Consider the following 10,908-nt stretch of genomic DNA (forward strand, 5'->3'; position numbering starts at 1 on the left):
TCTTAATGATCGGCGTCGAAAGCTCCGTTGCGATGCGCTGCACAGCACTTACGGAAGCTTCGCTCAGCTGTTCCCTACTTCGAGCTTGCCTGCACCCACGCCAACTATGCTATGCCCTGCAGCGATAATTGGCCCAGGGTTATTGCATGCGATATACCCGAACACCATAGCAATAACCTACCCTGGATCAGTACTGCCCAATCGCAACCGTTACAAGCTCAGAGAATAGTTTGAACACTCTCTTCTTAAGAATATAAATACTTTCAGAGGCAGACTGGCTCTGTCTCTCTCTCTTCGTTGTAGATTCTTTAATCGTTGAATATATCATAGTGCGGAATGGGTATTAAACCAAAATACTCTGTAACTGCCTAGATCGGAGTGTGACGTGTGTGTGTGCATGTAAACTTTAACTATGTAAGTCAGTAACCACTCAGAAAACGTATGAATAACTATATACCTACTAGCCCAATGCTGATACCCTTTTACCATGTTCCTATAATACAATAATACTGTGAGCAAACCAAATAATACTAATCCTTTCTGTGCAAGATCAGATCTCCTCTATTTCCGATGCAGCTTCACTGGTGATGCGCTTCCATCCCGACCTTGGGCAGGTTTCCGTTTTACTTGCTTTCGACTCGACTCGACTATCGAGCAATCCACGAGACTGGGGAAGGTGCAGATCTTCCTTGTGATGTCGAAATACAGACCCTTCGGACATTGACGGGATATGGCGAGGCCATTGGCGCAGACATAGAATTTGCTGCATGAATTCAGAGCCCGGACAAGTTCACCGTTTGGAAGCGAGCTGCATTCAAGGATCGGTTCCTGTTCCACTTCCTGACTGGATGATGACCCAATGAGACCCGAGTGCTGCGAAAGTGTCTTGACTACGGAGACCGGGGCACCTTTGGACACCAGAGAGCAGTCCACGAGGCTGGGGAAATTGCACACCTTCTTCTTGATGTCAAAGTAGAGAATACTAGGACAGCGCCGGGGAACGGCCATTCCATTTACACACACATAGAATTTGTTGCACGACGTGGGATCCCTTAGGAAGGCTCCAGTGGGGAGGAAACTGCAGTCTGTTCTTTCTTGAAACTGAGAAGAACCCCCTGACAAAGTGCTCAGCACACGATTATGCTGCAGTTGTTTACTTCCCACCGAACTCTGTGTTTCGTCCTTCCCACCATACACAGCTGGACGGTTGGACATCAAAACTGGTTTGATCGGTCTACGGACGGGCAATGATGGAGCCGCTTCGATTACGGCAGAGCTTTCGGCTGATTTCTCGGTTGATGATGTTGTTCCTTCAGAGCTTGAGTTATTTGGCTCGGCTGAGCTCTCCGGAGAAGGTTCCGTGGAAGAGGGTTCCTCGGAGCTGGAGCTATTCGGCTCTATTGAGCTCTCCGGAGAAGGTTCCGTAGACGATGGTTCCTCGGAGCTGGAGCTATTTGGCTCTGTTGAGCTCTCCGGAGAAGGTTCCGTGGACGATGGTTCCTCGGAGCTGGAGCTATTCGGCTCGGTTGAGCTCTCCGGAGAAGGTTCCGTGGACGATGGTTCCTCTGAGCTGGAGCTATTTGGCTCTGTTGAGCTCTCCGGAGAAGGTTCCGTGGACGAGGGTTCCGTCGATGATGGTTTCTCGGAGCTGGAGTTACTTGGCTCTGTTGAGCTCTCCGGAGAAGGTTCCGTAGACGATGGTTCCTCGGAGCTGGAGCTATTTGGCTCTGTTGAGCTCTCCGGAGAAGGTTCCGTGGACGATGGTTCCTCTGAGCTGGAGCTATTTGGTTCTGTTGAGCTTTCCGGAGAAGGTTCCGTGGACGAGGGTTCCGTGGACGAGGGTTCCGTGGACGAGGGTTCCGTGGACGAGGGTTCCGTCGATGATGGTTCCTCGGAGCTGGAGTTATTCGGCTCCGTTGAGCTCTCCGGAGAAGGTTCCGTGGACGAGGGTTCCTCAGAGCTGGAACTATTTGGCTCTGTTGAGCTCTCCGGAGAAGGTTCCGTGGACGATGGTTCCTCAGAGCTGGAGCTATTTGGCTCTGTTGAGCTTTCCGGAGAAGGTTCCGTGGACGAGGGTTCTGTCGATGATGGTTCCTCTGAGCTGGAGTTACTTGGCTCTGTTGGACTCTCCGGAGAAGGTTCCGTGGAAGATGGTTCCTCTGAGCTGGAGCTATTTGGCTCTGTTGAGCTCTCCGGAGAAACTTCCGTGGACGATGGTTCCTCGGAGCTGGAGCTATTTGGCTCTGTTGAGCTCTCCGGAGAAGGTTCCGTGGACAATGGTTCCTCGGAGCTGGAGTTATTCGGCTCTGTTGAGCTCTCCGGAGAAGGTTCCGTGGACGATGGTTCCTCGGAGCTGGAGCTATTCGGCTCGGTTGAGCTCTCCGGAGAAGGTTCCGTGGACGAGGGTTCCGTCGACGTTGGTTCCTCGGAGCTGGAGTTACTTGGCTCTGTTGAGCTCTCCGGAGAAGGTTCCGTGGACGAGGGTTCCTCGGAGCTGGAGCTACTTGGTTCTGTTGAGCTCTCCGGAGAAGGTTCCGTGGACGATGGTTCCTCGGAGGTGGAGCTATTTGGCTCTGTTGAGCTTTCCGGAGAAGGTTCCGTGGAAGATGGTTCCGTCGATGATGGTTCCTCGGAGCTGGAGTTACTTGGCTCTGTTGAGCTCTCTGGAGAAGGTTCCGTGGAAGATGGTTCCTCGGAGCTGGAGTTACTTGGCTCTGTTGAGCTCTCCGGAGAAGGTTCCGTGGACGATGGTTCTTCAGAGCTGTAGTTATTCGGCTCTGTTGAGCTCTCCGGAGATGGTTCCGTGGACGAGGGTTCCTCGGAGCTGGAGCTACTTGGTTCTGTTGAGCTCTCCGGAGAAGGTTCCGTGGACGAGGGTTCCGTCGATGATGGTTCCTCGGAGCTGGAGTTATTCGGCTCTGTTGAGCTCTCCGGAGAAGGTTCCGTGGACGAGGGTTCCTCGGAGCTGGAGCTATTCGGCTCTATTGAGCTCTCCGGAGAAGGTTCCGTGGACGATGGTTCTTCAGAGCTGGAGGTATTCGGCTCTGTTGAGCTCTCCGGAGAAAGTTCCGTGGACGAGGGTTCCTCGGAGCTGGAGCTACTTGGTTCTGTTGAGCTCTCCGGAGAGGGTTCCGTGGACGATGGTTCCTCGGAGCTGGAGTTACTTGGCTCTGTTGAGCTCTCTGTAGAAGGTTCCGTGGAAGATGGTTCCTCGGAGCTGGAGTTACTTGGCTCTGTTGAGCTCTCCGGAGAAGGTTCCGGGGACGATGGTTCTTCAGAGCTGGAGTTATTCGGCTCTGTTGAGCTCTCCGGAGAAGGTTCCGTGGACGAGGGTTCCTCGGAGCTGGAGCTACTTGGTTCTGTTGAGCTCTCCGGAGAGGGTTCCGTGGACGATGGTTCCTCGGAGCTGGAGCTATTTGGCTCTGTTGAGCTCTCCGGAGAAGGTTCCGTGGACGAGGGTTCCGTGGACGATGGTTCTTCAGAGCTGGAGTTATTCGGCTCCGTTGAGCTCTCCGGAGAAGGTTCCGTGGACGAGGGTTCCTCGGAGCTGGAGCTATTTGGCTCTGTTGAGCTCTCCGGAGAAGGTTCCGTGGAAGATGGTTCCTCTGTGCTGGAGCTATTTGGCTCTGTTGAGCTTTCCGGAGAAGGTTCCGTGGACGATGGTTCCGTCGATGATGGTTCCTCAGAGCTGGAGTTACTTGGCTCTGTTGAGCTCTCTGGAGAAGGTTCCGTGGAAGATGGTTCCTCTGAGCTGGAGATACTTGGCTCTGTTGAGCTCTCAGGAGAAGGTTCCGTGGACGAGGGTTCCTCGGAGCTGGAGCTATTCGGCTCTATTGAGCTCTCCGGAGAAGGTTCCGTGGACGATGGTTCTTCAGAGCTGGAGGTATTCGGCTCTGTTGAGCTCTCCGGAGAAGGTTCCGTGGACGAGGGTTCCTCGGAGCTGGAGCTACTTGGTTCTGTTGAGCTCTCCGGAGAAGGTTCCGTGGACGATGGTTCCTCGGAGCTAGAGCTATTTGGCTCTGTTGAGCTTTCCGGAGAAGGTTCCGTGGACGATGGTTCCGTCGATGATGGTTGCTCGGAGCTGGAGTTACTTGGCTCTGTTGAGCTCTCAGGAGAAGGTTCCGTGGAAGATGGTTCCTCTGAGCTGGAGCTATTTGGCTCTGTTGAGCTTTCCGGAGAAGGTTCCGTGGACGATGGTTCCGTCGATGATGGTTCCTCGGAGCTGGAGTTACTTGGCTCTGTTGAGCTCTCTGGAGAAGGTTCCGTGGAAGATGGTTCCTCGGAGCTGGAGCTACTTGGTTCTGTTGAGCTCTCCGGAGAAGGTTCCGTGGAAGATGGTTCCGTGGACGAGGGTTCCGTGGACGATGGTTCGTCAGAGCTGGAGTTATTCGGCTCCGTTGAGCTCTCCGGAGAAGGTTCCGTGGACGAGGGTTCCTCGGAGCTGGAGCTATTTGGCTCTGTTGAGCTCTCCGGAGAAGGTTCCGTGGAAGATGGTTCCTCTGTGCTGGAGCTATTTGGCTCTGTTGAGCTTTCCGGAGAAGGTTCCGTGGACGATGGTTCCGTCGATGATGGTTCCTCGGAGCTGGAGTTACTTGGCTCTGTTGAGCTCTCTGGAGAAGGTTCCGTGGAAGATGGTTCCTCTGAGCTGGAGTTACTTGGCTCTGTTGAGCTCTCAGGAGAAGGTTCCGTGGAAGATGGTTCCTCTGAGCTGGAGCTATTTGGCTCTGTTGAGCTTTCCGGAGAAGGTTCCGTGGACGATGGTTCCGTCGATGATGGTTCCTCGGAGCTGGAGTTACTTGGCTCTGTTGAGCTCTCTGGAGAAGGTTCCGTGGAAGATGGTTCCTCGGAGCTGGAGTTACTTGGCTCTGTTGAGCTCTCCGGAGAAGGTTCCGGGGACGATGGTTCTTCAGAGCTGGAGTTATTCGGCTCTGTTGAGCTCTCCGGAGAAGGTTCCGTGGACGAGGGTTCCTCGGAGCTGGAGCTACTTGGTTCTGTTGAGCTCTCCGGAGAGGGTTCCGTGGACGATGGTTCCTCGGAGCTGGAGCTATTTGGCTCTGTTGAGCTCTCCGGAGAAGGTTCCGTGGACGATGGTACTTCAGAGCTGGAGTTATTCGGCTCTGTTGAGCTCTCCGGAGAAGGTTCCGTGGACGAGGGTTCCTCGGAGCTGGAGCTACTTGGTTCTGTTGAGCTCTCCGGAGAAGGTTCCGTGGAAGATGGTTCCGTGGACGAGGGTTCCGTGGACGATGGTTCGTCAGAGCTGGAGTTATTCGGCTCCGTTGAGCTCTCCGGAGAAGGTTCCGTGGACGAGGGTTCCTCGGAGCTGGAGCTATTTGGCTCTGTTGAGCTCTCCGGAGAAGGTTCCGTGGAAGATGGTTCCTCTGTGCTGGAGCTATTTGGCTCTGTTGAGCTTTCCGGAGAAGGTTCCGTGGACGATGGTCCCGTCGATGATGGTTCCTCGGAGCTGGAGTTACTTGGCTCTGTTGAGCTCTCTGGAGAAGGTTCCGTGGAAGATGGTTCCTCTGAGCTGGAGTTACTTGGCTCTGTTGAGCTCTCAGGAGAAGGTTCCGTGGAAGATGGTTCCTCTGAGCTGGAGCTATTTGGCTCTGTTGAGCTTTCCGGAGAAGGTTCCGTGGTAGATGGTTCCTCTGAGCTGGAGCTATTTGGCTCTGTTGAGCTCTCCGGAGAAGGTTCCGTGGACGATGGTTCCTCTGAGCTGGAGCTATTTGGCTCTGTTGAGCTCTCCGGAGAAGGTTCCGTGGACGAGGGTTCCTCGGAGCTGGAGTTATTCGGCTCGGTTGAGCTCTCCGGAGAAGGTTCCGTGGACGAGGGTTCCTCGGAGCTGGAGTTATTCGGCTCGGTTGAGCTCTCCGGAGAAGGTTCCGTGGACGAGGGTTCCGTCGATGATGGTTCCTCGGAGCTGGAGTTACTTGGCTCTGTTGAACTCTCCGGAGAAGGTTCCGTGGACGATGGTTCCGTGGACGAGGGTCCCGTGGACGATGGTTCTTCAGAGCTGGAATTACTTGGCTCTGTTGAACTCTCCGGAGAAGGTTCCGTGGACGATGGTTCCGTGGACGAGGGTTCCGTGGACGAGGGTCCCGTGGACGATGGTTCTTCAGAGCTGGAATTACTTGGCTCTGTTGAGCTCTCCGGAGAAGGTTCCGTGGAAGATGGTTCCTCTGAGCTGGAGCTATTTGGCTCTGTTGAGCTCTCCGGAGAAGGTTCCGTGGACGATGGTTCCTCTGAGCTGGAGCTATTTGGCTCTGTTGAGCTCTCCGGAGAAGGTTCCGTGGACGATGGTTCCTCTGAGCTGGAGCTATTTGGCTCTGTTGAGCTCTCCGGAGAAGGTTCCGTGGACGAGGGTTCCTCGGAGCTGGAGCTACTTGGTTCTGTTGAGCTCTCCGGAGAAGGATCCGTGGACGAGGGTTCCGTCGATGATGGTTCCTCGGAGCTGGAGTTATTCGGCTCTGTTGAGCTCTCCGGAGAAGGTTCCGTGGACGAGAGTTCCTCGGAGCTGGAGCTATTTGGCTCTGTTGAGCTCTCCGGAGAAGGTTCCGTGGACGATGGTTCCTCTGAGCTGGAGCTATTTGGCTCTGTTGAGCTCTCCGGAGAAGGTTCCGTGGACGAGGGTTCCTCGGAGCTGGAGTTACTTGGCTCTGTTGAGCTCTCCGGAGAAGGTTCCGTGGAAGATGGTTCCTCTGAGCTGGAGTTACTTGGCTCTGTTGAGCTCTCCGGAGAAGGTTCCGTGGACGAGGGTTCCTCGGAGCTGGAGCTATTCGGCTCTATTGAGCTCTCCGGAGAAGGTTCCGTGGACAATGGTTCCTCTGAGCTGGAGCTACTTGGCTCTGTTGAGCTCTCCGGAGATGGTTCGGTTGTTGATGGTTCCATGGATGATGGTTCTGCAGGGCTGGGCCTAATTGTCGTTGTCGAAGTTTTAGGTGGGGACGGTGTCGTGGTCAATTCTTCGGGAGAGCAGTCGACCATACTTGGGATATTGCAAAAACTCTTCTCGATGTCGAAATGGAGACCTTCTGGACAGCATCGAGTAATACCGATCCCATTGGCACACACGTAAAATACTCCGCATTTTTTGGAGTCCCTTATGAAGGAACCGTTTGGTAAAAAGCGACACCTCGATGCCTCATTCGTTGGAGTAGGTGACGCATCATTGGAGTCTAGCTCGTTCTCCTGGGGGGAAGAAATGACTTCCCTTAAGAGTGAGAAACTTGCGCTGGGTATCGGGTCTTGTTGCTGATCGTGGGTGGTCTGGGGGGGTTGCGTTAAGGGTAGGGAGGGATTCGGCCTTTGGGGGCTGCCCCACAGGTTACCGAAAAAATTGAAAATCATCGGCCTGTCAATGAATACGTTTTGGTGGATGGTCGGGTCCTTGTCTGCTAAGGAGTGGCCAGGACTTGCCTGGCCTGCTTGCACGCAGCTTTGGTCTTGGACACTGAACCGGAATCCGTCTTGGCAGGTGCTCCTTATCTGGCCCAGGAAGCCCAGACAGAGGAAGTACGAGTGGGGGTCTGCTGGGTCCGCCGATCTGTATCCAAACGATTGTCCTGCACATGAGTCCGCGGCAAGTGCCTGAGGAACGATCCAAAGACCGATCCACAGGATATTTACTGAAAGGCAAGTGGGCTTAGTACGAATATTCCTTGGCAGATTCCGATCGTTCTTACCCATTAGCATTGTTCAGGTACATCCACGCAATGCAACGTGCCCAGGCGGCAAAGTTCTTCTTATATACCCGCTTCAGGCTTCCGCTCGAAAGCAATTCCCTGAAAGGCACTCTCAAGTGGTGCATGGACCATCGGAGTGCGATATGCAGCCGCAAATAGCTGACATTCCGAAACAGAAAAGATAGTTTAAACAAATTGGTTTTAGCAGAAATGGTTGGGTAACCAGCACAATGTTTTCTTCGTGTTTTACACTTGTCGGAAACTCTTGTAGCTGTTCGGAAATGGTCTACAGATTTACAGCAGAGACGTCCACAAGTGTGTATTCACTTGACGATTTGCTGCAGATTTGATGCATCTCCATTCTGAGAAAATGCGAGCGAACCATGGCCAGGGGCGAACCTTCTCCCCTCTATATGGGGACGAGTACGAGCAAGTTCAAGGCGTGCCCTCATGATATATGCCTAGTAAAAAGTATAAGGGAACACACAGCCTTTTTTTTATATAATCAAACCATATTAATTAAATTAAATAAAACATTTTCACTTTCCTTCTACAATTCCCCACATTGGCATATACTATAAACTGGAATATTCAGATGGTCAGATCTTGTTTATTCTCGTGGAACGATTGGACCCCCCGGCAGGGTGGGGCATACAAAGTGATTGAGGCTGATGGAGCACAGATCGTTTACAATACCGAAGAGATGACAAGAGATATGTAGACAGATACTGGGCATGCATGTGGCTCCCTCTTGGGGGGAGGGGCGGGGTTTCTAATCTGATTCGGTAATAGGTCTGTCAGCACGCCTTTATCTCTGCTTCACCTTGCGATGACGCCAATGTCGGCCGTAGCTGTAGGTAACCGATTCAGCAGGTGGCGTACCCCCAGCCCCGGGGGCGCCCCCATGCCCCTCCCCTGCCCCCTGCCCCCTGCCCGGCCCAGCCCGGCCCGGCCCGGCCCAGACGAACTGTTCCGATTAGTTGTCCAGATAAGGGGGGCCGTCGTCTCAACACTTATCGTATTTCTTGCAATGATTACTCAAGCCTTGGGGCACTTGTTGTTGCTGCCGCGAGTGGGGGCCGGTGGGCGGTGGGCGAAGCTACTATTTTTAGTGGCGGGTAGAGCTTTCGGGTGGGAAAGCACCATCCCACACGATATGGGGGCGTTCTGGTCCGCACTCTTATCGTAACTTGTGTGGCTTCGAATGTACCTAGTTGAGGAAAACTCCGAAATGGATTTTGTTACCTCTGGTATTCGAGCCAATAAGTTCGGCCACGAAATCGCATTTTATCTTTTGCATTTTTTATTATTTTTCGATTTTTTGTTTTTTTTTTCAGCTGTTTTTTTTGGATTTTTGAACTATTTGCAGCATTTTTCGGCCAGTGCACGGGGTCACCTGCACCCACTAAATGTTGCGTAATTGCCTGTGTCTGTCCCGCATATCAGTGGAACTTGATAGCCCCTCGCGGAGGTCTTTGTTTGGCGTGGAAAACCAACAAAAGTGCATGGGGGGCCGTCGAAATTTTGATTTAAGTGGTCTTAGGGGGTGGACCACCCCCGACCCCCCACCTCCCGCCCGCAGAGGTAACACATGTGCGTGTGCGATTGGTACAGTACTCTCTCTGGAGAAGCGATTTGTTTTCCCAAATAGCCATTCAATTGAAGAATCAAGGGGTCAAAAGGCGGATCATTGGCCGCCCTCGGAGGAATTATCTTTTCGAAAAAATGTACAAATTTCTTCCTCAACTAGTTATGCAAGGCCACCTTTCAAATGGGGTTATGTAGAGGAATTCATTTTTGTTGAGCCAATCAGAAGATCACCAAAAACTTTGCCTAAGGGGGGGGGGGGTATATAAAAACATGACATTCGATGGAAGAAACCCGGCTGGGGGCTGGAAATAAAATAGCCGGTAATTTGCATAAATGGGTGGGCGGTGCAATGGATTAGAGTGGTCTCGAAACTACACCTGGCTGTGCTTGGGGACACCACATCCACATCCATCCCGGTGCGAAATGCATTTGGCCAATGCGCGCAAGCAGTTGCTCATCCGTTAGCTAACGAGACCATTCCAAACACGATAACGATCAGTAGAAGTGCACATATCAAGCAGAAGGCTATGTCCGCACGGGATATACCCGATACCCTCACCGCACCCTCCACCCTCCGATCGCGGAAGTTGCAGGTATTGCAAGCCTACAAGCCCCGTCTAGTCAGTCGGTTATCTGTTGCCCGGGGCCGGGGCAGTGGCCCACCTCTCTCGATCATCCACCGACCGCCCCGAATCACCAGACAGTGGCTAACAATAGCGGTGCTTTATTCGAGCATGAGTAACAGATTAACGAGAGCCGAGCGGGGGCCTAGTCGGCCATGTCCGCGGCGCCCTTGTAGTGATCCCGCTGCAGGCGGTTGCCGTAGGTGCGCGAGACCAGGTTCCAGGAGTCCATAAAGCGGTCCATGCACTGCGAAATGCAGCGCTGCTCGCTGGCGTCCAGGGTCTTGCCCGGCTTGTGGATGCACTTCTTGAAGCACTTCTCGGTCATCTTCGAGAGCATCTCCTGGGCGTTGGCCAGTGCGATCTGCTGCTTCACCTGGCTCATCAGCTCAACATTCTCTGCGGCTGGGGCGGTGGCTGCCATGGTTCGTTCAATTCAATTCTAAATTTTAGTTACAGCTTTCACCAAATCAACGTGCTTCACAATTCCAGATACAGATACGATTACGCCGAGACGGTCGTTCCTATTCTAAAGCGCAAGGCTAGCTCAGTTCAAAGCTATACAAATCCAGTCTAGAGATCAAGCTATTCAGAAAGAAGGCCCTTCGTTTCCATAAGAAGCCTGAAGCTCCGCTTAGGCCTGAAGCAGTGCCCTTCTAATACCTGAACCTGAAGGTCTGGTTCAAGCAGTGCAGCCTGAAGCTCTGCTTCAAGCAGTGCGCCGCCTAAGCCTGAAGCTTTGGTTCGTTTAGACCTTAGAACGAAAGATTGGACCTTTTTTTGACAAATTAGTTACAGGATAGATAAGAGAAAACATTTCAGTGTACAAATAAAACAACAAAACTGATTAATGTTTTTTAGAGAATGTGTGTGTATATGTATTATAATTTGGTATGTCTATACATCGACTTTGTATTAATAAACTTTGTTTTATTCAGAATACACGAAACGAAAACAAAGATCGCTTATGAATAGGTCGTTAAAAGGTTTTGATTTCGTTTAAAATACGCAGGTAG

General features: G+C 52.6%; 2 protein-coding genes across 10 annotated transcripts; both read right to left on the reverse strand.

The window, feature by feature from the left end:
- Positions 1-240: 240 nt before the first annotated feature.
- Muc68D (Mucin 68D) lies at positions 241-7,763 on the reverse strand. Of its 9 annotated transcripts, none has more exons than XM_033385243.1 (6): positions 7,680-7,763; positions 6,739-7,622; positions 6,129-6,408; positions 4,765-5,927; positions 3,211-3,933; positions 246-2,895 (listed from the first exon to the last, which is right to left on the reverse strand). In XM_033385243.1, exons 1-6 carry the CDS (start codon positions 7,687-7,689, stop codon positions 562-564), a joined length of 5,394 nt encoding a protein of 1,797 aa, XP_033241134.1. In that variant the 5' UTR covers positions 7,690-7,763; the 3' UTR covers positions 246-561. The 9 variants fall into 9 exon arrangements, with proteins under 9 accessions (XP_033241129.1, XP_033241134.1, XP_033241131.1 ...); XM_033385240.1 differs by having other exon boundaries at positions 4,765-6,020; XM_033385246.1 differs by having other exon boundaries at positions 4,765-5,660; positions 6,021-6,408.
- Positions 7,764-9,977: 2,214 nt separating this feature from the next.
- Tim13 lies at positions 9,978-10,658 on the reverse strand. The gene has a single exon (XM_001352751.4). It carries the CDS (start codon positions 10,314-10,316, stop codon positions 10,038-10,040), a length of 279 nt encoding a protein of 92 aa, XP_001352787.2. The 5' UTR covers positions 10,317-10,658; the 3' UTR covers positions 9,978-10,037.
- Positions 10,659-10,908: the final 250 nt, after the last annotated feature.

Source organism: Drosophila pseudoobscura, chromosome X (assembly GCF_009870125.1).
Source record: "Drosophila pseudoobscura strain MV-25-SWS-2005 chromosome X, UCI_Dpse_MV25, whole genome shotgun sequence".
Lineage (NCBI taxonomy): Eukaryota > Metazoa > Arthropoda > Insecta > Diptera > Drosophilidae > Drosophila > Drosophila pseudoobscura.